The sequence below is a fragment of the Alosa pseudoharengus genome, unplaced genomic scaffold (genome assembly GCF_046254945.1).
Source record: "Alosa pseudoharengus isolate Yale_2024_CS ecotype anadromous, Long Island Sound unplaced genomic scaffold, YU_APseudo_1.1 YU_APseudo_1.1_scf_7, whole genome shotgun sequence".
In the NCBI taxonomy this organism is placed as follows: domain Eukaryota; kingdom Metazoa; phylum Chordata; class Actinopteri; order Clupeiformes; family Clupeidae; genus Alosa; species Alosa pseudoharengus.
This window is the reverse complement of record NW_027468859.1, coordinates 38,005,414-38,033,355: the sequence shown is the minus strand read 5'-3', so window position 1 is coordinate 38,033,355 and position 27,942 is coordinate 38,005,414. Positions and strand designations below refer to the sequence as shown.

At 46.1% G+C, this 27,942-nt stretch overlaps 1 protein-coding gene across 1 annotated transcript; it reads left to right on the top strand.

Moving 5' to 3' along the window:
• The first annotated feature begins 161 nt into the window (after window positions 1-161).
• cnksr3 (cnksr family member 3) lies at window positions 162-27,926 on the top strand. Its single transcript, XM_076273288.1, has 13 exons — window positions 162-341; window positions 9,306-9,469; window positions 14,752-14,954; window positions 16,024-16,111; window positions 18,017-18,058; window positions 19,842-19,961; window positions 20,318-20,377; window positions 20,663-20,731; window positions 21,002-21,148; window positions 23,221-23,345; window positions 24,000-24,187; window positions 24,857-24,943; window positions 26,004-27,926. Exons 1-13 carry the CDS (start codon window positions 290-292, stop codon window positions 26,306-26,308), a joined length of 1,650 nt encoding a protein of 549 aa, XP_076129403.1. The 5' UTR covers window positions 162-289; the 3' UTR covers window positions 26,309-27,926.
• The last annotated feature ends 16 nt before the right edge of the window (window positions 27,927-27,942 follow it).

Sequence of the window (27,942 nt, the reverse complement as noted above, 5' to 3'; positions counted from 1 at the left end):
TTGTTTTGGGTGCACATAGCGGCCAGATAGCGGCTCTGGCAACATACACTAGTGGGAGGCTGACCCAAAACTGTAATCTGATCCGCCCGCCCCCTCCACTGTTTGCTCTCTAAACTTATCGTAGCAAATCATGCGTACAGTCTGAATCTAGGCATCAACGCTAGAGCGTGTTTCAGGTTGTCAGTGGCACCAGACCACTGTTCGGTAGCAATGAGATAACCTACGGTAGATCTGAACTCCAGACTCTCTTTTAAAACTTCTTAGTTATAATACTGCACAGTCAAAAGCGATGGAACCTGTAACAAAGTGGTCTCCAACACAAGTTGTCGACTGGATGAGAGGTAAGAAACGACTCACAGTAGCCCAACGCTATACAAGCTTAAAGTTGAGGAAAGTTTTGTTTATTCTATCATGGTAATATTAAGATAAAAAATTGACTTGTTGTGATGCCATCCTAACATGTGTGATTTATTTAGTTTTCGTGTCTGGTAGGTAACATTATTTTTGTATATCCTACTGCTAGCTGATCATTCAAATAGGCCTATGCGTTTTCACTGTGGAATTTCAAAAGGCTAAACATTAAACAACTGCAAAGCTAAACTTAATTTTAGTTGAGCTGATTAGTGACTGAAATATGAGCTCAAAATCGTGTTTTATTTATTTCGGATTTACTTACTGTGAATATAGTGTTTACAAACGGCCACTGCTTAATGTCACGCTAATGCTTCAAAAAGGTACGATGGATGGATGGATGGATTTGTGTTTACTGTGGGAAGTTTGCACGTGCGTTAGGCCAGTAACTCAGGCCAGTAACTCATTAGTAGTAGTATTGCACTCATAAATGCTGGTGTTCAGTTAAATAATTGAATGCCTTTGGAAAACGTTCAATATTTGTGTTTTTTGTCTTTTGTTTAAAAAAGGCGTTGTTTTCATGATTAAGACTATGCAATATCAGTGTTTTATAGTGCTGGTGGATTTACTGTAGTCCCCAAAGCAGTTTAAAATTCAGCTTTTAATGCCAAGCATTACTTGATACATAGATAATCTCCTAAACCGCTTCATTCCGCTCATATGTTTTTATAAATTAATCTCCACACTTCTCTTTTTTTGGTGACCATGGCAATGGATTTGTAAGACCCCCCTTAACCTTGTTCCTGTCACCCACACAAAAGAAATTCCACAAATTCCCCCAGTATTCAATGGCCAAAGGGACTTCTTTCGGACTGTTAAAAATCCCCTTACATAGTCAAGGAAATGAGATCATAAGCCAAAGCTAAAAATGAGTTGTGGTCAGAGTTGTGATGAATATGATGGAATCAATGCATGCAGTAGGCTAATAATGGTTATTTATCCTATCTTATCTGATGGACATGGAGGAATATGTCACGCTCTAAAAAAGGTTCCAACTTTGATCTTGCAAATTGAATACAGATTTTGTTTAAAAACAAAAAAAAAGTCATCACCCGTGACAGTTTAGCCTTCTGTCAAACAGAGAAGCACAGAGAAACTGGAAGATTTGTAAGTTATCTCACAGCAGCTGTAGCCTGCAACTGCAACTTATGGGACTTCCTTGCATTACTAATATACCATGACTACTGCTTCTTGGACCTACATCTTCCCCACCAAGGGTCATCTGTCCACATAATGGCAATGAGACATGCATGACCTATTAATGGTTCAATGCATTAATGCAAGTTGAATGATGGACTACCAGTGAAACCCTGGACAATGGAGATTACTGAGAGGTTATTGTGCTTTTTTGATTGGGAATTGTCCCTAGGAAAGGGTTAGTGTTTGGGGGGGGGGGGGGGGGGGGGGGGGGGGGGGTGGGCAGTAATCATACAACCACAGACTTAAGGAGTGATTTGTTGTACAAGCTTAAACCAAACTATTGGCAGCAGTAACCATCACACCCAGTAAGTTTTGTTCCTGCTATAGGTCAGTTCCCATTTTCTCTAATGAAGTAAATGGATAACAGATAGGCTGCGCAGATTCCCTTGTGTCATCAGGCCTGCCAAATGAAATGGTTTGAATGGTTGCTGAAGGTCTCGAAGGCCAGTAAGGCCGATGGATGCTGTCTGCCGAGTTGCCACTGTGCCATAATCCTCTGCTTTTGTAAACGAGACAATGAGTCATGAAGCCGCGGCACCAGACAATAGAGGGGTTAGCAGAATTGCAGCCAGAAGGGTGTGCAGAATGCTGGCTAAGAGCTCCACGGGTAGTGCACATTGATGGTCTTTTAAAAGAAGACCAGGCTCACTCTTTATCTCTGATGTAGGTGATAAGTAATTAATCAATAAGTAGCCTAATCGAGTTCTAATAGGTTGAATTGAAGAACTTTACGATGTAGCATGTGATCAATTTTATAGGTATATATGTAGATATCAGCCTTTGTGATTGTTGTGTTTGGAGCGCAAAATATTATTGCTAGTTTCAGATGAGCAGCTCTGTGGGAATAAATTTGTTTATGGTGTGTTTAGCATTATGGGCTTCCGTATCTAAAACGCTTTCATTAATAAGCTTGTATCACTCTCTCCCTGCCACCAAGCATGGGGCCGAGCATCACACCATTGGTTCTCTAAGTGCATTTGTAGCCACATTAAGTGGATTAGAAACTTCTCCTCTTTGCTGACCTTTGTTGTAAGCTATGTAAATGTCATCATAAATAAATTCCTGTTGCACATTCGCGCCTATCCCCCACTGCATTATAAACACAAGGGGAGTGGTTCCTGCAATGTGAACCCCAGCTTTGTTTGGAAACAGTCCGTTTTAACTGTCTGTCTCTCTCTCTCTCTCTCTCTCTCTCTCTCTCTGTCTCTCTCTCTCTCTGGGCAGTTAATGTGTAAACCTGAGTTATCAGAGACGTAGTTGAGAACCAGAAAGGTTGATGCTGAGGACTGTGGCAGAGCAGCTATGGAGCTCCTGTCAGGGCAAGTCTGCATTTTTCAAATGACAGGTGCTGTTATGCCGTCCTGCAGCCCTGCAGCTCAGATCCAAAGCGTTGTATGCGTGGAAGTATGCAACTTTGATCGGGTGCTTTGAACACTACATGGGCTGTTGGATTGAGAATTTGTTACAGTTAGCTGAAACTGTTTGAGTTAGTGTTGGGGTTTTTTCCCCACAAAGTAATTGAAGCTGCTGTGTTTTCCGGCCTTCCTAGACATGTGTGAACAGCCTTTTGAATAGGCTAAATAGGCACATTTATTAGGAAAGAAGTGAACACTTAATCAGTGAAGGTAGAGAAGCAATGTGTTCTTTCCCCAGCCCTCAGTGCAGTCATTGTTCTGCGGTTAACAGAGGGACTGAAGTCTCGGTCAGTCAGCTCGCCTCTCAGTGTTGTCTTCTGCGGCTCCCCGTCTTTCTGAGTCACCAGGTGTCCCGGCTCACTCAGTCAGCTTATCAGCGGCAGGCTATCTGTCTGTCCCCTCTTCCCCCCCACCCCCCCACCCCCATCACCCCCCACACACACACACACTCCCTCCGCCTCTCCCAACACACAGCACCTGTTCCAAACATCACCTGCCTTTTGTCACAACAGCCTTGAGTTATGACAGGTCCTCCACGCTTGCATGGTTCCCTTGCATGGCTGGAAAATGATCAAGCCGCCACCAACCGATGTTTTGGAAGATTTCTTTTTATTAAGGAGGTTTCTGGGCTTGGCACACAGCTGTTTTCTGAGGAGACATTAAATGTCAGTGAAAGAGGAGATAAACCAGGCAATATTGCTGTCGGCAGTTCAGAGGATAGAAGTCCCCCTCCGGTGTTTTTGTTCCTGTTACCTGGGCTGGGAAATTTATGTAACACCCAGGAGCAGGAACCAAACTAATCTGGGGAATCAGCTGGTTCCCAGTACAGGGCGAAACCAAGTCAAATACCGGCTGCTAGAGAAGTGCTGTTCTCTTGGACCAGGCATGTCTCTCTCTCTCTCTCTCTCTCTCTCTCTCTCTCTCTCCAGTTCAGAGATGTGAGAAACTGTACAGGAGCCAAAAAAGTTTCTTCGTTTCATCTTTGGATCATTTCACTATCTTAGATCATACGTAATATCTACCCATGGTGGGACTGATGGTTTGCTGTGTTATTGTTTCAAAGATATTTATTTTGTTATGAACTTTTCTCATGAATTAACTTTTTAGAAGGTTATGAAACTGGACACAACTTCATTGGGAAGAGAGGATGTTACAGAGGTGTTATGTCACTTCTGGATTTATCCCAGAATACACACACATGTAGAGCTAGTGAAAACAGCCCAGTAGCTGATTGCGGAGAAGGTTTGTTTGGAAATACCGACTGAGAGAGTTGTTCATTTTTGGTCGAGGAAATCCTCTTTCCCCACCAAGCTGTTCCTGTGTGATAATGCACCTCTCTCTCTCTCTCTCTCTCTCTCTCTCTCTCTCTCTCTCTCTCTCTCTCTCTCTCTCTCATTTTCTCTCCCGCTGTCTCTCTCGGTTCCTCAGTTCCTCGGTTCCTCCGGGCCAGCCCTGTGAAATAAGATTGATGTGTTGCCAAGAAGAGAATAAGAGAAAGGGTGGGAAGTGAATGCTTTGAATGCTTTTCAATCGACCCTTCCTCTCCAGTCCACTGTCCCTGGCTGGGTTTGTGTTCAACAGGGTGGAGTAAACATTCCCTTTGTTGACCCCCTTATCCCCACCTCTAGCCCCACCCCCCGCAGCTCTGGAATGCCGGTCCAGGCCAAACTCCACTCATTCTTGGCCCTGGACAAGCGGGGCACGTGCCTGTTTGACGGACGGAGCCGGCCTGCTCAACTTTAAGCTCAGGCTGTTTGCTTTGCGCTCGAGCTGTCTGCCTGGGGGGGACACCGCGTCAGCGCTTTCTCTTCTTGCACACAGCCCACGCGCGGCCCAGCCCGCAGGCAACTGCTGCCAACGCCGCTAACGCCACCGCTGCTGTTGCTGTCGCACCATCAGATGTCTGTGTAGTGATCAGAGACTATCTGGGAGGTCTGGGATGGTGGTGGCACATGGCAGCATAACTCACTTGTGCTTTAAAAGCAGACTTGACTGTCATTGTTGCCAAACATTGAGTAATGCTCCAAGTGGAATTAAAGGTGACTTTATGAACACCTCTTGCCTATTTATAGCCTATTTTATATACTGCACACAGTCAATTTTCTTATTGACATGAGATCTACAGTAAACCACTGTCCTGGGTGGAGTCATCAGAAGCAGTCTAACGACATTGCTAATTGAGAAAAAACATTATCTCAATCATGGAGCATCAGGTTCTCATTTGTCCACAGGACTATGGTAGTAAGGATTTGGCACATGTTTGCTTTTCAAGTATATTATTTCAGTTTGTATAGTTTTAGGGAAGACTGGCAATAACAGCTGACTAATCTTCTAAAAAGGGTTTTCACAGGCAGAGAAGAACCGATTTAGATCCCTGCAGCCCATGCAAGGAAGCGGTCCATGGGTGGCCAGCAGTTAAAATAAGCAAGGTCTACATCAGTGAGGATGTGTACATTTATTTGTGTGGGGATTAGTAGTGAGGATATTCTGAATGTTGCTTGTTTTTGTGCCTCTGACCAATGATTAACTGAGCTTAGTGGGTGTGGGTGGGGTGGGGTTGGACTGTGGTCATTCCCATAGTTCACTGACTGCACCGATACTCTTGTGGTAGTTTATGAAACTTACCGTGGCAATATAAGAGTGAGAGAGAGAAGAGCCTGTCAAAGTTTACTGTGAAGTGCAGCATATATCAGTATTCTTATTCCATGTCTGCTATGCTTTACCCCACCAGTTTTGTTTTTTAATGTCATGTAAAGAAAAGTAGATTTTTTGAAGCATCATGTTCAGTTATTTAGGTTGTAGAACACCATGTAATGTTTTTGGTGTTCTTAAGTTTCCTTTTTACAGTTCAGATTTGAAGGCCGTGTTAACTCAGTCTTTTTACAGCTGTCATGCAGAGCCCATCCGTGTCCATTGGCAAAATCAACGGAATGTAAGAAAAGTCAGGGGGAGCGCTCACTGTAGACTGGCAGTGGAGAATCAGGTCTCAGCTGTAGGAGGAGTCTTGAAAGACTCTAAATTGAATGGCGAGAAAAGGACCGTATTGTCGTACCCCTTTTCCCCCCAAGGTTCATCTGGTGTTAATGCTAAAGGCAGATCCAGTGCAATTGCCCTTTTGTGTGATGCGACTTCCAGGCAGTGAAGGAGAAAGAGACTGTGTGTATGTGGAGTGTGGGAGAGAGAGAGGGAGAGAGAAAGAGAGAGAAGAGTAAGAGTGGCTGAGAGACAGAGAGTGAGTGATTGAGGGAGACAACAACAGTACTTCAGTAATTTAGTGACAAAACTTCAGTGAAGCTGGGCCCCTCTAATGGAACGCCTTTTGAGCATGTGAGAGGCCGCGGTGGCATTAGTGGGAGACTGTGGGAGCCATTTGGAGTCTGATCAACAGGCTTTTGGTGGATTTACTCCTTGTTGTAACGTGTGAAACATGATGTTCAGCAATACTCCGCTTCAAGAAATACTCAAGAGAGTTAAGAGACTGTAGGCTTGATTTAAGGTCATTAGCATGTGAGGTATATTTCTTGATGTAAATCAAGTGTTTATAGTTTAATACCGCCAATGAAGCTCTCACGTGGCTACTAATCTTTAGCCTGCTTCAATGCTTCAATGCTTGCTTTTGAATTCTAAATGGAGGAAGTAACAACTTGCACCAATATAGCTGTCTTTTTAATAGGTGAAACTGATAGCTTCTCTCTTCTGGGCCTTCTGTGTAAATATTTAATGGGTGTGGACAGGTGTGTTTTGCAACGTGGTTAACTCGCGTAAAACCTCATGCCTTTGTTGCGAGGTTTCTCTCACGGCTATTTTTCTTGCTCCTCGTTACTGTCCCGAGGAGTGAAGATGTGACCCCTTGAGAAGTTTTGCTTCACTTTCTTCACTTGACACACTTTGAAGTCAAAGCCAAATGTCAGTGTGTGCCAGACCAGAGGTACTGTAGGAGCCATTCAAAACTTGTAGCATTAAGCTGACTAACACAAAAATACTTGTAATAACCTCTAACATGTGTAGTTTAGGAAAACGGATGTAGGTATTTGTCTTAAGCTGATTGGTTGGTCTGTGACATCCTCCATCTTCAGTGCAGTGCATAGATGGAGACAAGCACCCAGATCAGGTGTCAGAAACCGGAGCCCTGTACGCTAGTTAGCCATTCATGACCCTCACACCAACACAGCCGCCGTTTGAACCGCAATGGCCCAGCAAATGTGAACATCAATCAAGTGTCCAGAGCACTAATTACCTTGCTCACACTTATTACCAACCTGTTGATATATATTTTTTCACAGCTTAAAAGCAGCACTGTCATTGTATTTTAATAGGTGTCTATAAGGTACTCAGTTCAGTCAGTTAGACATAAGTCATTTTATTGTGACCAGGCAGTCATCGTTTACTGATGGTATCTCCATACCCTGCATGCAATTGCTTGTGAATGTGGTGCTGCTGTTGCTCCTGGCAGCTGTTGTGTCACGTAGAGGGCCTTGACGGGGCACAGTTGACCTTTGACCTCACAGAACCCATTTCAGCAGAAAGCCTTTGATTTTTAGGGGCTGTGTCTGCCCCCCACAAAGTCAGTCCTTTTCAGACTGTTGTCGCTGCAACAGTGGTCAAAGGGGCTATGTGGCCCCATCCTCCGACCACAAACACACGCATAGTTTCTAGAAGCAATGTCTGTGGGTTGCGTTGACAATGAAAAAGGGTGGGGAGGGTGTTTGTGTTTTTTAGACTTTTATGTTTAGTCTCACTTTTACTGATGAAATATAACAGATTTCATTGGGGTAGATAGGCTACTGGAGCTTTGTCTCATTACAGGGTTGGTGCGTTAATCCTTTAACACATCACAGCAAGAACAACAGTTTGTTAGTAGCTTTTGTTTGTTTTCGTTCGAACTGATCAAACAGAAAAGAGGCAGCGGCAGCAGCAGTGTAGCGGTGATTTGCCTCAGCAAACACGTCGCGCAGGCGGCTCTCTCATTATCCACCGCTCCAGAGCGACTGACCCCCGCGGCAAACGAGCGGGCCATCTGTCACCTCACTCGCCAAATAAACACAGGCCTGACCGGTGCCTGGTGTGACAACGGCAACAGTTGTTTTCTTTCTCGGTCCTTCCTAAGCTCTTTATTTCACCGCTTTTGCAAACGGCAGTGCCAGTTGCTCAGCCGCTCCGTTCTCCAGGCTGGAATTGCCACCAACTGTTTTAGAAACCCACAAGTGGCCTCAAACTTGACATGCCCACAAGATTGACTGAGCTAATATACCCTGGGCTATATTTGCCCTATTTGTCATAACATTATTAACCAAAAATAATTGAGAATTTGCAGTGCAGTGATGTCCAGCCTTCTCATGTGCGGACGATCTGAGCCCATCCCATGCGGGCATTGCTCTCTCTGTTCTTCTCCAGTGCGGCCGCTGGAGCCTTCAGCAGCGGTGTCCTGCTCAGCTGACTCCCACAGGAGGCGCAGTGCTGTCCTGACACACGCTGTTGAGTCTGACATTTTCAGGCCAAAGCAAACAAAAGTGTTCTGTTGACTCAGTTCCTCAGTGCCCGACTGCAATTGGCCCCCGTCGGTTTGAAAGATCCGGCAACCTGGTGGACTCGCCCTCAAGCGAAGCGCTGAGGCATGACCGCTCTGTGTACCTTGACTTGTTCTGAGGATCTGCCCTGGGCTGGCGCTGCACTCCGAAAGGTGCTGTGCTATCTTGAGAAAAGGCCGTGGAGCTGGACACACTCGTGGCCAGAGCAAACAGAGCGTGTTGACTCAGACCCTGTGTTTACACCAACACTCGCATAGGGTGTGAGGAGCCCAAACCCACACTCTCTTGTAGCCTCTGAAAGAAACCCTTTGTCTAACCCCACCTATATCCCTCCTTCCCTCTCTCTCTCTCTCTCTCTTGCTCCTTCTCTCTCTCTCCCTTTCTTCTCTCTTCCCTATTTCCTCTCTCTCTCTCTCTCTCTCTCTCTTGCATCTTCTCTCTTCTCTCTTCCCTATTCCCTCTCTCTCTCTCTCTCTCTCTTGCTCCTTCTCTCTCTCTTTCTTCTCTCTTCCCTATTCCCTCTCTATCTCTCTCTCTCTCTCTCGCTCCTCTCTCTCTTTCTTCTCTCTATCCTATTCCCTCTCTCTCTCTCTCTCTCTCTCTCTCTCTCTCTCTCTCGCTCCTCTCTCTCTTTCTTCTCTCTATCTTATTCCCTCTCTCTCTCTCTCTCTCTCTCTCTCTCGCTCCTTCTCTCTCTCTTTCTTCTCTCTTCCCTATTCCCCCTCTCTCTCTCTCTCTCTCTCTGTCTCAGGGTTGGATGACGGTCTTCAGCAGTACGTGCAGAACTTTGAGCGAGAGAAGATGGACGGCGAGCAGCTGCTGAAGGTGTCCCATCAGGACCTGGAGGAGTTGGGCGTGACGCGCATCGGCCACCAGGAGCTCTTTCTGGAGGCCGTGGACCTGCTCTGTGCCTTAGTGAGTGATGCCCTCTCATTGGCTGTCAACAAGTACCTGAAGATGAGTGCTTTAGTTGTACCAAAACGTAAGAAATACAATGTGTGTGAGTCTTAATGTCTGTGGGTGGCTCTAAGGCTTCAAGTCGTTATAAAAGTGATTATAGCTTCCACCTTTTTCCTAAAAACACCAGCCTACATGCACTGGCTGCACAAAATAAGGAGGGAAGAATTTTCGGTGAGCACACATTTTGGTACAACTGAACCAATCCTCTTTAGGTGCTTGTTAACAGCGATGTCAACAAACAGGAAACTGGTTTGCAGATTTCAAGTAAGCTAGTGCACAGAGCCCATAGTATGGAATCATGACCAAGGTTTTTAACACAGTATGCCAGTAGCGTTGCCACGGTCCTTTTTAAGTTAAAAATCCATCCAAATTCAGCTACAGTTACAACAGATTTGAAACAAAACATTGCTAACCGTCAAAAACCATTGACTGTTGAGTTGACATTCCTTGTTAACTTGTTGTATCAGTTCACGAGTATCAGTCAAATATTGACACTGAAGTGTTTATGTCTGGAGTTTCAGTTAGGGAAGTGGAGGGAAGTCGTATGTGTGTTTTCAATTAACATATAAGCAAATGGTAGCTCAACTGAACTTCTTAACCTAACCATCAGGCCTTGGGTGCTGGAGAATTAGAGAATCTAGAAGCAAGATTTTATTTTGAAAAGGAAATTTTTCATTATTCACTATTTTCAGAAAGTATGTAGGTCAGTTGCTAAATACACATTCTGTTAGTCCTCGACCAGATTTGTTATTTTCACCCCAAACAGGAGTTTGAACCCTACTACCCTCTTCTCCTGGGTGAATCATGCCCCTTTGGAATTGGTCCAGTGTTTCAGGGCAAGCTCTCACAAGGTCGTCATGTTCCACAGCACTAAATCATCAAATAGCCGATAACAGTCTTAGGTCTGGGGGACCATGCCAGCTGATTTTTGTAAGCTTGTGGAGGGGAAACTTCCAAGAGTTGCTAACACTTGAGGATGGATCTGGTAGGCTAGCTTACATACAAAGTGTAACTAATTTAAAGAATTTAGTCAGCGTCATTAGGAAAATCTTGAATGATGTGTAAAATCTACAGTTGATACATCTTAAAAGGGCCTTGTAATGATGATGATAATTCCTCTCTCCACCGGGACATGTGCTGACTATTGATGCTATCGTCGAATGAAAATAACCAAACTCAGATCTCCGTCTGATGGTCGGACGTCACACATAAATCTGCCTTTTCAGTGCAACTGTGCTGACTTTCATCACGCACCATGTTATCGGGCAAGATCTTTGGAAATGGCCATGTAATGGCGCTGGGGAGAGCCTGTCTCCGGAGGCCTGGAATGATGATTGCGGTGGATGTAATCGGGAGCGAGGAGCGAGACCGACCTGCGTGGCCCCAAGGAGCGTGCTCGGGACACGAGAGGAAGCTGGCAGAGGACAGGAAGGCAGGGATTATGGAGGAATGTCCGCTCAGCTGTCTCTCTCTCTCTCTCTCTCTCTCTCTCTATACTCTCTCTCTCTACTCTCTCTCCTCTCTCTCTCTCTCTCTCGCTCTCTCTCCTCTCTCTCTCTCTCTCCTCTCTCTCTCTAACACTCTCTTTCTCTCTCCTTGTCCCGGAATCCATTCAGTTCTGGTTGCTCTGCAGATGGCCTTTGAGCAGGAAGTCCGCATCCTACATTTCGTTGACCGGATCTTTCGCTGTGGCGGATCTGTTCCGTAACATTAAGTGCAGCGGTCTCTCTCTCTCTCTCTCTCTCTCTCTCTCTCTCTCTCTCTCTCTCTCTCTCTGTCTCTCACACACCGTCTCCTTCACAGTTTCACACTTCCACTCACTGTCTTTGTGCTGCTGCTCTATAGAAACCACATGGCTCTCTGTGGAATTGTCTGGATCATCACATAGCGGAGCACATACTGCTGCCTCTCATTAATCCCAGGCCTGAAGGGCGGCCTTGTTGTTGTTGTTGTTTTGCCATGCACTGTGTGCTGCTGTGCTCTTCTGTGTTTTTCCTCACAGAATAGGGCTGCAGTCAGCCCCTTTTTATATGAGAGCGTTAATGAGTATAATAAGTGCCTTCCTCCCACAATCTGAAGCCTCTTTCGGTGTAAAAGGTTGGGGGGGGGGGGGGCCTGACACAGCACAGTGTGTGAGTGGACAAACAGTAGCCGCCCGCGACTGGGCTCTGAGTGTCTGACATGTGAAAACAACTGAGCCCACGCTGCTGCCGCGTCGGGAGCTTGGACACCGAATGTCCCGCGGCGATGTGTGGTCCCTGACGACGTCCCGCGGCGATGTGTGGTCCCTGACGACGTCCCGCGGCGATGTGTGGTCCCTGACGACAAGGGGGCCCTCTGGGTCCTCTGGTGACACGGCACACTGCACATGTCCCTCGTTTACAGCCCACATTCCGTCCGTGGCTATCTGACGTCTGCGGTTGCAGAGAGAGACAGAGAGAGAGAGAGAGAGACAGAGAGAGCGGGAGGGAGGGTGGGAGGAATGTTTCCCCCTGGAGTGTTTGCTCTCGGAGGAGCCACAAAGTGCTGTGTTAGCGCTGGAACCTGTTGTGTTCACAACCACTGCGCACTCGGTAGCGTAATCCTGACCTGGGATCAGCGGTGCACTCGCTGTGGGTTCCTGTGCAGATTGTCGGCGATGAGAGGTGGACACGCAGAGGAAACGGGCAGGAGGGAGTGGGAGGAAGGACCAAGGTGGTGCACCCTGAAACGGGCATCATGTGAGGCTATAGAGGAAGGCAGTATGGGTTTTTTTGTGTTGGACTGGGGTTTCTCTCTCTCTCTCTCTCTCTCTCTCTCTCTCTCTCTCTCTCTCTCTCTCTCTCTCTCTCTCTCTCTCTCTCTCTCTCTCTCTCTCTCTCTCTCTCTCTCTCTCTCTCTCTCTCTCTCTCTCTCTTCTCTTCCTTGCTCGTGCTCTCACTCACTCTCTCTGGGTAGAACATTCTGGAAGATATCTCCTGGAGAGCAGGAAACAGATGTGACCCACCCACCTGTCCGAGAACACCCACCCATTCTTTCCCCCACTGTTCACCACACACACACACACACACACACACACACACACACACACACACACAATGGATACATATGCACATATGCATTTTCACAAACAGAGACAAATAGATACATGTCCGCACACACACAATAACCAGATAAAGTACACACAGCCTCAGACACGCTGCATTCACACAGACTGACACAAATCCTTCGAAACACATATATGCACACACACATATATGCACACACATACAGGCAAACATACATACACACACACAGACACACGTAAACACACAACCGGGGAAAGCACAGGAAAGCTGGTACCAGCATTGTTCAAGCTGTTTCCGTCCGCTCATGTGAGATGATTCACTCCAGGCTCTTCCCTGAAGTCCACTTTATTATTTATTTACCCCAGCCTCAATCAGTGGGCATGTGCAATGACGGCCTTTCTCTGTGTTGGTGTGTATCTATGTTCTGTCTGTGTGTTCTGTCAGTTCCCAGGGTGCTTTACTGAGAAATGAAGACCTTAATGATACTGTAGAATTGCTTTGGGGAAAAGCATTTTCCTAAATGAGTAGTGTAGGTAGTGTGTGTGTGTGTGTGTGTGTGTGTGTGTGTGTGTGTGTGTGTGTGTGTGTGTGTGTGTGTGTGTGTGTGTGTGTGTGTGTGTGTGTGTGTGTGTGTGTGTGTGTGTGTGTGTCTGTCTGTCATTACAGCCGTCATGGTGGAATATTTGTCAATCCATCATCCCACCCCTCTCGTCACCAGCTCTCCTCTCAGCCCCGCGCGGCCCGGAATCGACTGCAGATGTTATACGCCCAGAGGCTCGACGCAATAACACACACAACATCTGTTGCTGAAGTGTGTGTGTGTGTGTATACTTTGTGTTTATATGTGCATACTTGTTGGTATCTAGGGGTGTTTTTTTGGATTTAATGTATGTACCGGTACATGGTGTGTGTGTCTGTGTGCGTGCGTGCGTGCGTGCGTGCGTGCGTGCGTGCGTGCTTGTGACAGAACAGAGGTCCTCATCACCAGTGCTTTGTCGTCGCCAGAGGCCATGTCTCCCCAGCAGAGGGGCGGTGTGTGTGTGTGTGTGTGTGTCGTTTGTCTAATCCCCTGCTGACAGGCCTGTGGTACCAGAACGCATTCCCTCATATCGCTGCACTGTCAGAGGGGCTTTCGTCTGACACGCGTAAATAACACGATCGCTCCAAAACCATCCCACGCAGAGCCACTCATGGCACACTTGTTGGCCTCACACCGCGTGGAAAAGACCATCACAAACTAGCACACACACACACACACACACACACACACACACACACACACATATACAAACACATACATGCGGTATAATACAACCACAACAACTTTTTAATTTAATTTTTTGCCTTACACACATTCTCTCTCTCTCAGACACATACACACACACACACACACACACATATTGTGTCTGGGCAGCACATGGGAGTGTTGAGTGGGATCAGGTGATGACTTTGCGCATTCGCCGTCCTCCACAGTGACTGGCCCAGAGGAATGCGATGCGTAGCCGGGACTTTCAGCAGGAGAGGTCATGAGAATGACCCCACCTCGTTATCCGCTGTCATACCACATTATAACCCCAGCAGCCAAGTTTACTTTATACACACTAATGGTCTCTGGACTAGCTCTCATTGCAGATAAGAGGCTAGTGAAGAAAAGGATCTGTGATTGTTGTTGATAGGTGCGGAATGTGCTTATCAGAAAGCGTGGATCGCCGTGGAGATCGGAGAGCCGGTTCCTTCGCCGTGTCTGTGAGTCGGTTGTCTGTTTGTTCGCACCTTGTTTGAAGGAGGATTGGAATGATGGAGATGTGACATGGGGAATATGAACGTGAACTCAATCTGTGGTGGTGCTTCATTGTGTATCGTGTGTGTTTTCTGGGTTAATGCTCTGTGAAGCTTAACCAGAGTCAGACGGAGTTGACTCGTGTTCACATTAGGGATTATGTTCCTTCCCTTCCGCATAGTTGTGTTCAACTGTCTGTGAGATACAGCCTTGTTGCTTGTAAAACATGGCCCTTGGGTCACACTAGCTATGGATTGCATTCCCCAGCGGGTGCAAGCAGAGAGAGTGTGTATGAGTCTAAATCTGCAGATCTGACCTCTGAGTGACCCCCTCAACGATTAAAGAAATGTAAACATGTTAGGGAACATAATATAACCTGAGTTGTCGTGTTCTTGTTTGTCGCCGTGCAGAATTATGGGGTGGAGACGGATAATCTGAAGATGCTGGTGGGGAGGATGCGTGCGGCGTCCAACAACCTGCACAACCTGGCGTCCGAGCGGAGGAGGAGCCCGGCGTACGATGGCAGCGTGCCGCGCAAGCCGGCCAACCAGTTCCTCACTGCCGTCGTGGAGCTCATCGGCGCTGCCAAAAACCTGCTGGCGTGGCTCGACCGGTAGGAGCCTGCACACATTTGCAACACACACAAAACACACAAAACACACACTCACACACTTGCAACACACATACACACAAAACACACACACACTTGCAACACACATACACACACACACACACACACACATATACCAAACTTACATTTATGTGGTGGAGCTCCTCAGGGCCACAAGGAATCAGTTGGCATGGCTCTATGGATAAACATGGACTAAAACACTACAGCAAATGGCTTTTACACACACTTATTCTTGCACAAGTGTCTATCAATATATATAATCTATACATGTAAATAAGTGTGCTCAGTCATGCCTCTATAGAAGTCTCTTCCAAGAGACAGTAGACAGCACACACATACTGTATAACACACACACACACACACTGTTGTGTAGATAGACACGCAGACACAGGGGTCTTTGTCCTTGTGAGCGCTTTCATACGCATCGGGTCGCCTGCTATGTTCATATCTCCCACACTGTATAAGAGAGGCAAAATGTTGTGTCTAAATTATATCTTTTGATAGAACATTCCCCAGATTGTTGGTTGAAGTTTCCTCTACCCTCAGTGGTTGTCTGAAACTGTTTATTTTCTGGTTACTCTGTGTGTGTGTGAGTGTGTCTGATATGTGTGTGTGTGTGTGTGTTTGTGTGTGTGTGTGTGTGTGAGAGTGTGTGTGTGAGTGAGTGAGATGCATAGCAGAGCTATGATGTCTCTCCATGTTGAATATTTTAAAATCTAGTGAAAACATCCAGGGTCTTCTTTGGTGAAGTACGACTGATGGCTATCTGTTGACATGCATAACATTACATCATGTGCTTGCACAGGCTTGACTTGCGCGACTCGGGAGAAGCCCTGAATACCAAGCCTGATTTTGTTATTGTTACAGTTCATCTCTGTGCAACTGTCAGGCAGAAATATGATGTATAATTACCGCAATTTCTCTCTCTTTATCTCTTTCTCTCTTCCCCTCTTTCTTTCTTTTTTTTCTCTCTCTCTCTCTCTCTCTCTCTCTCTCTCTCTCTCTCTCTCTCTCTCTCTCTCTCTCTCTCTCTCTCTCTCTCTGCCTGCAGGACGCCACTCACAGGCATCAGTGACTTCACAGCCACCAAAAACCGAATCATCCAGCTTTGCCTTGAGCTCACCACCACTGTCCAAAAGGTTTGTTCACCTCAGACGTGCTTCTTCATACTGCTATATGGCGCTAATGGCGTTTAGCTAGCAAAAATCACTGTACCCACCAAACAGTGCTGACTAGCATTCAGCTTCCATGCCCTTCCATTCTTCCTACACAGCATGGCACCATCAGGACTGCAGTGGACTGACTTGGTGCCAATGTCAACACTTTGTGTGTTGGTTCATCTTCCTCTATTGCTTCTACATCCTTCTTCCCACTCATTGGCTAGCTCCTGTTTGACGTTAGTCTGATAGTGCTAAAATCTCTACTGGTCGTGTCCGTGTAGTGAACTGGAACATGTTGTTCTGGCCGCAGACTTGGGGCCCGTGTCTCAGATCTTGCTCTCTGATTCCCCCTCCTCCATGGCTACAACTCCCACCCACCCAAACACACACACACACACACACACACACACACACACATTAGAGATGTGATGAAATTGTGCAGTGTAGCTGGTTAGTCGTCTAGTGAGAGTGTGGAATGGAACATATGCTCTGATGTATGTGAGAGGGGGCTTTTGTGTGCATGCATGTGAGCAGTGTTTCTTGAGTCGTATGTTTGGTTGCTTGCTTGGGCTTCTTGTTTGTGTGTGTTTCTGGAGAGATGTTGGCCTGTGTTTGTGTTTGTGCTTGTTTTATTTTTATTATCCTACGTTGTTTATTTGTACATGCATTTGTGTGCCTGTGTCCGTAATCTTTGTTTGTGTATGTGTGTGTGTGTTTGTGAGTTTTGTGTGTAGGTGTGTGTGTGTGTACGTTTTATGTGTAGGTTTTTTGTGTGTGTGTATGTGTGTGTGTGTGTGTGTGTGTTTATAAGGGATCTATGTGCTTGTTTATGTGTGTGTGTCTGTGTTTGTAAGTGTGCGTGTGTGTATGTGTATGTGCGTTTATGTGTTTGTGTGTGTGTGTGTGTGTGTGTGCGTGTGCGCGCGCTCTCTGAAACATAACACAGGGCTTGTGGTGCGACACATGTGTTTCCACTAGCGCGCTCCATCCCACACAACTCCCTCTCCTCTCCTCTCCTCTCCTCTCCAGATGGCACGTGGAGGTCGGGGCGACCCAAACGTGCCTCTGCTCTCCTCTCCTCGTCTCTTCCCCTCCACTCAGCCAGTCACCACACTGCTCTGTTCCCCCTCCACTCAGCCAGTCACCACACTGCTCTGTTCCCCCTCCACTCAGCCAGTCACCACACTGCTCTGTTCCCCCTCCACTCAGCCAGTCACCACACTGCTCTGTTCCCCCTCCACTCAGCCAGTCACCACACTGCTCTGTTCCCCCTCTTTCTCTCCCCGTGTTCTAGTCGTGGGAGTCAGGTACTCCTCTCTCCCCTCTCCCCTCTCTCTCTCTCTCCTCTCTCCTCTCTCTCTCTCTCTCCTCTCTCTCTCTCTCTCTCTCCTCTCTGTCTCACTCTCACTCTCTCTCCTCCACCACACTGCTCTGTTCCCCCTCTTTTTGTCCCAATATTCTAGTCGTGTGAGTCGGACACTCCTCTCTCCCCCCCCCCCTCTCTCTCTCTCTCTTTCTCTCTCTCCCCCTTCACCGCCGTGTGGCTCGCTCCACCAATGCGTCTCGCCCTCTCAGACAGGCGGTAGCGGCTTCTCCCGGTCGCTGGTAATGTTTACACGCTGGCTCCATTAAAAGCCCGCGGGAGAAGCCCTGCCACTGTTTGTTGGCGTGGTTTCCTCCTGCCCCCGGTCTGTGCCGTGGTGGGGTTTACACGTTGTTATTGTTGCCCAAATATTTGTCCCCCTGGCTGGGTGTCGGCAGTTTTTGGGTGTTTGTTTGTTTATTTATTACTGTGTGTGTGTGTGTGTGTGTGTGTGTGTGTGCATGGAGGAGTTGAGCAAGAGAAGGGTTCGTGTCACCGAGCGTTTCTCGTCTGTTTTGCAGGACTGCACCGTTTACGAGATGGAGGAGAAGATTCTGGAAGCGGTGAGTAGTAATGAGAGGCAGGTTTGCGAATGGTTTGAGTGTCGCTCGCTGGCAGGCGACGCCCTCGGTTCATCACGTACGCCATCGCATAAACACCGAAGCAACACACACACACACACTCATACGCCATCACATGAATACCAAAACAACACACACACAGAAGCCCACGTAGGCACACACACACATACACACTCATACGGCATCACATAAACACCAAAACAACACACGCAGAAGTACACACAGGCGCACAAACACACACACACACACACACTCTCATACGCCATCACATAAACACCAATACAACATAAACACAGAAGCGCACGCAGACACGCACACACCATCTCTGTACTATCACACAGATACATACACACACACACTGTACTGTCACACAGATACGCACACACACACAGAGAGACACTGTACTCACACACACACACACACACACACACACACTTCCTGTGCAGCACTTGAGAGATCTCTCCCCAGGTTGAGTGTCCCACAGGGCCTCTGTGTGCTGTTTACTCTGCTGTGATGCTGCCCAGCAGGCCCCTGTATGTCGGCCCATCCGCTCTGAGATAACGCAGTCGGCAGGGTCACGCACGCACGCCACACACTCACACACACCACACACTCACACACTCAGCATTATTCCTCGCTGTTACATTGTCACGTTAATACAGAGGGCTTCCTCTGTGGTTGACCCATCGTTGGCCCACTGTGTGTTTCACACACACACAGATCTCCCTTGTTTTAACGACTCAGCACAGGGCAGCAGCTTTAGTAGCCAATGAGTGTCTGGACAGACTGGACACACGTGCAAAGATGTCAGAATTCACTCTCTTTCTTTGCCCGGTAGGGTTTTCCGCTATCAGTTGTGTCAACAGTTGTGTAGCAACTAAAATGGATGTATTCTGTGAGGTGCGCGATATCACAGATTAAGCAACAAATACAAAATGATTTTCTCCTTTTTCAAATGACGTTTGCATTCCCTACACCAAAGAGCACCTTCAATTTTTTTCTGCAATTCCTGAGCACTGAAACTAAGCATCTTTTCCTGTGTTGCAAGTGGCTGCAGCTGCCGTACCACATTTGGGTCCAAGTGCAGCCAGGGATCCGGGTTCAAATCTGACCAGTGGCCATTTCCCGGTCCCACTTCCTGCCACTCTTCACCGTTCTATCTGAATAAAGACAAAAAGGCCAAATAATATACTTTTAAAAAGCATCATTCCAATGCTGTGTTTTAAAGCGCAATGTAGTTGTAGCTTATTGTACTGATTAAGTTACAGCTGAAGAACCAAATAGTCTAAGCACAGAGAACTCATTGTTACGTGACACCATGGTAACAAATCCCCAAAGACTGCATGTTGTTCTATCTTTACATTCAATACCATCATTATCAGTGATGTAAGTGATTACCAGTGACGGGTGTGTGTGTGTGTGTGTGTGTGTGTGTGTGTGTGTGTGTGTGTGTGTGTGTGTGTGTGAGAGAGAGAGAGAGAGACCAAGATAGGGAGGTGTTTGTTAAGGAGGGAGTAGGGAGTGAATGGAGGAAGGAAATGTCGCAAAAGACATCCACAATCCACAGAGCATGAGTGTGGGGGGGGGGACTGGAACACTTGAGCCGTCTTTCTCCCGTAATGGACATTACTGGGGAAGATGCGAGCGAGAGCCGTACCCATGGCCCTTCCTCGCTGCGTCAGCCTGTGTTCTTTCCTGTGTTGTTCTTGGGTGTTTGACCAATGGTTGTGTAACCATGTGTACTCATCCTGTGATCACATTCCAGTCCCGTCTCCTGACCAGCGTCTGTGACCAGACCATGAGAACGACCTCTGACCCTCTGATGAATCACATGACCTGTCTAGAAGAGGTCACCATCACCAACATCAAACCTGGAGAAGGACTGGTACATATCTCACCACATAAAACAATTAAACACATTTATACTGAATGTTATTGCACATTTGTGAGTGTCGCTCCATGGTTCTTGAACATAGAGGAAGATCTCAAGAACCCTTATATGGAACCTTACAAAGTGCTTTGTTGTATTGAAAAAAAATCTTTTGAGGATCATACAATGACAGGAAACTTTTGCATTTACCAATAACCAGACTGCTTATTTTCAACACCTTCATAAATAAATTTCCGTCTTAAATGTAAACAACATAACAGACTGTATTTTGTGAATTAGGACTATGATTGTGGTGTCAGCCATTCCCATTGGTCGTATGAAGACTAATCCTCTGAACTAATGTATTTTAGGGCATGTACATCAAATCCACATATGATGGGCTCCACGTCATCACAGGCACCACAGAGCATGTAAGTGTGGTTACTCTTTACTAAAGCCACTGCATTACCACTGAAAAGGCCACATGTTCTATGAACTCTTGTTTTGACCATGGAAACCATAGCGACTAATGGATGGATGGATGCTTGGTTGTAGACGGGGCCATTATGTAACAGGGTTTACAGTTACAGGGGTTGATGTTAGTAACAACTCACTAGTTGATGCAAGTGGCTGCAACTACATGTTGTTGTTGTTGTTTTTTGTCAGTAGAAACTCTGATGCAGTTCCATAATGCACTCTGTTCCTGTCCTCCATAGTCTCCTGCAGATCGAACGAAGAGGATCCACGCTGGAGATGAGGTCATCCAGGTCAACAGGCAGACAGTGGTAAGGATCATTCAGCGCTTCTACTCCAGCTTCACTATCTGTCAGTCTCTCTCTATCTATCTGTCTCACTCTCTCTCTGTCTCTGTCTATCTCTCTCTCTATTCTATCTCTCCATCTCTATCTCTCTCTCTTTCTCTCTGCCGTTTTGTTTTTCCCCTCCCTCTCTCTCTCTCTCTCTCTCTGTCTCTCTCTTTCTGTGCTTCTACTGTGGTCATGTTCATACTGTAGTGTCTGTCCCTCTGGTCTTCCTCATTCTGGTTCCCCTCTCAGGTGGGCTGGCAGCTGAAGAACCTGGTGTCCAAGCTGAGGGAGAACCCTGTGAGTGTGGTTCTCATGGTGAAGAAGAGGCCCTCGGGCACCTGCAGCTTCACCCCCGCCCCCCTGAAGAACATGCGCTGGAGGCCACCTGCTCCACAGGTAACGCGCAACCCTCGTGTCCGACACCTCTACCTGCACCCACCCCACGCATCGCTCACCTCCGCGCCCAACACCTGGCCTGCGCTGCTCTGATCAGATTCCATGGAGGTCTTATTAGCCTTGTTATTCAGAGGCGCCTGTGAGAGCCCTTTGGGTGTAGCTGTTACAGGTCCCTGGAGGTGAACTGGTGTAGCGTGGCACTACATGTCTGATTTTTTGTGTCTTTGGTCGAGTAGTTGATTTAAAAGTGTCACGCTTACCTTACCAGAATGATTCGCAGTCCCTCAGATCCCCCAGATTTAGGCGTTTTCATGACCGCATATGACTACCCCTTTGTTTAGAGCGCACAAGCCCCTGAACCACCCATGAGGTGTTTTGGGTGTTGCCAAGAAAACAATGAGCCCCTTCACCTAATGGAAAAAAAGAGGAGTAGAGTCAAAATGTAGAAAGCCTCACGGTGATGTCATCCATTTTCATCAGGTGACTCATAGGTTAACAAACAATAGTCTAATCTGTGGAGCTATTTAGAAGCCGCACCAGGAAGTGTGTCTTCAGTCGTGTAAATGGGGGAACTCTGAATATCATAAGGGAAACTTTCAACAGGTCCTGTAACCTAAAAATCCCCAGGGAGCCGGCTTCTAATTTAAGCCTGTTCTGTTTCAGCTCCACCCAAACCATGTCAACTATGGTGGGGGGGGGGTATGGGGGCAAAAAAATATGAAATGAACAGTTTCAATCCTTCCTAAATCTCCTTACGCAAGTCCTCTAATCCGAAAGGGAACATGGCTATCTTGTTGTTATAAGAGCGAAATATGAGGACTTTGAGAGGATCTGAAGTAGCGGCGTGTTGGCGGACCCCTAATTAGGGACTCAAAGCTCTTGTGTTGCAACAGCGTCTAACCAGAAGGCTTTGCCAGGTCCTGTGCTCACTGGAATAATGTTAGAGGACAAACAAACTGCATCAATGTAAACAAAACTGAATCAATGTACCAAATGTTTCATGCTAAATGTTTCATATATATATAATGTATGTACATCATCACATAGTTAGCCTAATAGCTTGAAGGAAAGTACCCCATGCCAATCGTGAAATATGGTGAAGGGTATGTGATGATGTGGGGCTATTTTAATTCCAAATGCCAAGGGAACTACTGTATATCAGGATGCATAGTATCCTGGATCCATAAAATTACTGGCCTTTAAAAATAAAAATCTGCCAGCTTCTATGGGAATTTAAAGAAGCCCTATGCAGGTCTGGTTATTCCTTCGCTGTTTCTGGGTTTTCGCCGGATTTGGCATTTTTCACGACATAGCTCCCCCTGCAGCTTCGGTAGCAAGTGACTGCTACACTAAACCCCCACTAGCTAGCAAGCTAGCCATCAAGAAACCAAGCTAAACACATACAGGGCTCACAATAAAACGGTCGAGCAAACACATTGTTCAAGAGAGTATCAAACCACATTACAGAAACGAAGTTCACCCAAGGGTAGGCTACTTACAATTTCAACAGCAACGGCGTCCGTTTTGCAGTCTTCTTAGAAACTACAATCTGACTACATTTTTGAGGCGCGATTGGATACTTCCGCTGAGTCACATCCGGATTTACCCGGTCCAGGTTTAGAAAGTTGCATATTCGCTTTTTTCCGCGGAGAAGCAATTGAGGAAGACGAAGCACCCACCAAACAACCCAGAAAGTGTTGTAGAACCATCAGAACGACTCTCAACCTGCATAATTAAGGTCATTTTTGCTAAAATTGTTGCATAGAGCTTCTTTAACATTGGGGTATGTATACTTATGAGCCCCTGTATTTTAAGGAAGAACATTTATTTATTTACGATACATTATTCATTCACAAAGAAAATTGGTGTCCTTAAAGATTAGATTTTTAATTAAGGCATGATCAATTTCCAAAACATAATTTTTTTCATTCTTCTTTTTAGTCAACTTTAGCATGTGTATGTACAGGTGTGTAAACTTATGAGCACCACTGTATATATATACAGTATGTGAGTTTATCCTGATTCAACAGAAGTTAAACTATTTTCTTTTGTTTTTGTTTATTTTTTCCCAGAACCTACCCTGCCCACACACCTCTCAGGCCCCAAACAGTTCAGCGGAGTCCCCTATGAAGAAGGAGAAGCCAGCCATTTTGGACCTGTACATTCCCCCTCCTCCCATGGTTCCATATACCCCACGGTGAGTAGCTCAGGGGCCCTCAAGATCCATTAAGAACAACACAAACACTTTCTCCAATGATGATGGAATCCCACCTTTTCACTGCAAAAAATCCTAGAATTCAAAATCTAAGTGAGATAAATAAGCTTAAATCAAGGGAATATATACTTATTTTTCTAATATTTGCTGATAATAAGACAGTTTTGCACCTTTTTTGCACGTTTTGACCTTGTTATAAGTGTATAAAATCTTCTGTTGGCAAATCTTGCAAGTTTCTTGTTCTTGCGGAAATACTACTTAAATAAGCATAATTATCTTGCAAGATTTGCCAATAGAACAAGAAGATTTTCACTTAGTACAAGGCAAAAACTGAAATCAAGTGCAAAAATGTCTTGTAATAAGTAAATATTACAGTATTACAGTAAAAATTAAAGTAAATATTAAAATAAGTACAGATTCATTTGATTGAAGCTTATTTATCTCACTTAGATTTTGAATTGTAGGATTTTTTGTAGTGTTCAAATGAATGTGCTAGAGTTAGATTTTGGAAGAGTTGGTGAAATAAGCTTTTTAACTAGCACTGGAAAAAGGCACAATACTGTATTATTACTTGCTTTGATAGAATCTTTGGGACGCAGCTTTTGACATCCTTCTTCTCTTGACGATCTCTTGCAGGGATGCCAAACCAGTGGTGTGCACCGGCGTCAAACTAAGGCCAAAGCGATCGCAGTCGCCCAACTCATGCCTTGACCATGAGGGCCGGCGGCGGTTCACCATCGCCGACTACAACAGCAAGCCTGCGCCAAGCCCCATGGAGCTGCCCATGCCCCAGGCTCGCATGAGGCAGCGGACGCCCTCCAGAGGTCAGTGCTCCTTGCCCCTGGCCCCAAACCCAGTCCAGCCCAGTCCAGGCCAGTCCAGCCCAAACACATCCAGTCTGCTCCGGTCCTCACACAAAAACCTCAGTCTACTTGGTGTCTGTCTGCAACTGAAGTATCAGTCTGACTGTTTACTTACTGAACTGGTAGGGCAAGACCAGAGCATTGCTTTAGGGAGGTACACAGTTATACTGGACTTCCTCTCCTGTGCATTACTTTGAATTTACATTTACATTTACTAGTTAGGTAAACACTTTTTTTTCCAAATTTAGACATGGACTTCTGATTGGGCATGCATTGTTTTATCAGCATTTCTGATGCACGGGAATAGAATATTCTGATTGATATGGAAAACTTATGGAAATGTGTTTTGTTCAAAACATGCATGAAGCTGGTCACGTACTGTGATTTGCATACACCATATTCCAGCTGCTAGTAATGTTTCGACAGCACAGGGCATGACCATGTAATGGAGTCTTAAGTATTTTCCACTGTCAGCTGTAAATTCTGCTTGGTGTTATAGGCTAAGATTTTGTGAGCGCACTAGCGAGTGTCATAAAGTTCAGGCAGATGTTCTGTGCTCACAGCTTACAGCTTCACCACTAAATCTCTCCTCTCTCTCTCTCTCTCCTCTCTCTCTCTCTCTCCTCACAGGGAAGCCTCGGCCGGTGTCCATGCCTGTAGACACTTGCCTGGGTCTGTCTGACTCGCCCTCCAGGCTGTGGCCCCAGGGCAGGACAGGTGAGTGCATCTCTCTTCAGCGTCTCGCACTCTCTCTCTCCAGCATCTCTCTCTCCCTCTTGCTCTCGAATTCAAATTCAAAGTTGCTTTATTAGCATGACTGTTTGTGTACAGTGTTGCCAAAGTTAGTTTCTCCAGCATCTCTCTCTCACTAGCGTCTCTCTCTCTCTCTCTCTCTCTCTCTCTCCCTCTCACTCACTAGCGTCTCTCTCTCTCTCTCTCTCTCCCTCCCTCTCACTAGCGTCTCTCTCTCTCTCTCTCTCTCTCTCTCCCTCTCACTCACTAGCGTCTCTCTCTCTCTCTCTCTCTCTCCCTCTCACTCACTAGCGTCTCTCTCTCTCTCTCTCTCTCTCCCTCTCTCTCACTAGCGTCTCTCTCTCTCTCTCACTCTCTAGCATCTCTCTCTCTCTCTCTCTCTCTCTCACTCTCTAGCGTCTCTCTCTTTCTCCAGCGCCTCTCTTTCTCCCACTCTCTCAATTTCAAAGGTGCTTAGCATGACTGTTTGAGTACAGTGTTGCTAAATCTAGTGTCTCTGCATCTCTCTCTCTCTCCCTATCCACCCCCCCCCCCCCCTCTTTCTCACCTATATGAAGCTGCAGTTTCACCCCAAACCCAAGCAGAGCCCCAGCTAATCTCTGCTGCCATCAGCTAGGCTAATTACACACGCCACGACGCACAGCACGACGCACACAGCAGTCGGCAGGGAATTAGGGGTTAGAGTGTGCGTGTGTGTGTCTTAAACTTGTTTGTTAACACCAGTAAAGTAAGCCCAAGGCTAAGGACAATTTAGTTAGACAATTCAGTTTCAGGGTGTGGTGTTTCCAGGTGTGAGTATTTTTCTGTGTAATAGGCGTAATGCTTGCACCTGTATAGTTAGAATTATTCACAAGAATCCATAATTCATCTATTTGCACTCACTACTCCTTTTCCATTCCTGTTCAGTAGCAATAGTAAAGTGTAGCTGAGACACACACACACACACACACACACATACTTCAATCCACTCTAACTAAACGTATATGTAACTTGTATGCTAATACACCTGCTCCCCTCTCCCCAGGTGAGAGCCCTGTGCACCGGTACCTTAGCAACGAGCGCATCCCCACCATCTCGGAGGAGGCGCCATGCTTCCCGCTGCCCTACCGGCCGGTGGCGCGCGAGCGTCAGCTGACGCGTGGCGTGGACCACATCCGCGGCAGCCAGTGCTTCATCAACGCCGACCTGCACAACAGCGCGACCATCCCCTACCAGGAGGCGTTGGCCAAGAAGGCGCCCAAGCAAAAGCCCGCGCCGTCGTCGTCGTCGTCCGGCGAGCCCTCGCTGCTGAGCAGCTGGATCGCCCGGCTCAAGCTGCTGACACACTGATTACGCGGGTGTGGGAGAGCAAATGACCGAGAGAGAGGGAGAGGGAGGGAGTGTGTGGGTGAGAGAGTGAGTGTGGGAGTGTGGGTGTGTGACTGATTCCCATGGCTTGTGTGTGAGTGTGTGTGTGTGAGTGTGTGTGTGTGTGTGTGTGTGTGTGTGTGTGTGTGTGTGTGTGTGTGTGTGTGTGTGTGTGTGTGTGCGTGCGCACGCATGCGTATGTGAACAAGTCTGTATGCGTATGACTGATTCCCACAGCTGCTGCGTGTGTGTCCATGTGTATGTGTGTGTGTGTGTGTGTGTCCACATGTGTGGACTCTAACAAACTCTACTACGTGAGTTTGTTGGTGTGTGTTGAGGCCACATCGCCAGTGCCTTTGATCCGCCTCTCTCTTCCCTGAGTGATCTGGAGTGTTAGTTCAGGATGTTCATGGAATCTTGAACCTGTCAACCTTGTTTGAAATCCCAGCACCCAAAGACTGTCTGGTGCAAACCTCCATTTGCTGCTTTATAAAAAATAACGATCCATATGGAAACAGGACTTGTTGCTTTCCATATGTTTCATGTTCCATTTGAATTCATCAATGTGTGAATCTTATGAAGCTATGTTGTTGTTTCTTCTAAGTTACAACTATTTTTAGAGTATAGCTGAATATACACTGTTTGTTGGAAAACAGTGAATGTCATATGATGTTCAGCTCAGGTCTAGGAAACATTTCCATGTATGTTTTGTTGGTAGAAGTCATTAGGTAGCTCACTTGTGTATAACTTAAGTTATTTAATTGGTCATAAGCATTTTTATGTGTATAGATTTTTCATTTTGGCATTATTGAATAATTTGTTTGTAAAATCCTTGTTCACTTTTTACATCTTGCAAATGCTACTTTTCACATGATATCTTTGCTTGATATTTTCTGTTACACTTGGTTGGAAAGAGAATAGATCTTTGTGATGCTAATAACATACAACTCTTATTTACAAAAAAAGATGTTTTATCAAGGGCATTGTTATAGTGTGATAATTCAGTGTCCACTTATCAGTGTTATCAGTATTTCTCAGTGTGTGTGTGTGTGTGTGTGTGTGTGTGTTTGCAAGTATGTCAGTGTGAAAGACTGACAAAAATGTATAACATTACAAAAAGAGTATGCAATTGCTGTATGCTTAATTAAAACTCAGGCTGTGGGCCTTCGTTGAAGCCCTGAGACATCCAAATCAACACTATTGGTGCACCACTGCTTCATACCATCATCATCATATAGATTATACATCACATAACGTAAATGCTACTATTTACAAGCTTTACCAGCTGGAGAACCACAGGAGGAGAACCACACTTAACTTAAATACTTAAAATCATTCACTTGGACATCATTGATGCAGAACAAATTCAGTTTTGCTGCTAATAAATGGTGTAATTGTATGTGGTGTAATAGAGAGCTCTATGCAAGACAAAACCATTCTAATCGCTACAGGAGCACGTTTTAAGGCTTCATAAGCTTAATGTGTAATGTTTAAAACTTTACTATTTTGAACACAGGATTTGTTTGCTACGGTTATGTAAATGTTTTGTTGATATGTGATCATCTCAACAATATTTTATTAAAGTTGCCATTAACTGTAATTTCTCTTGTGTTGAA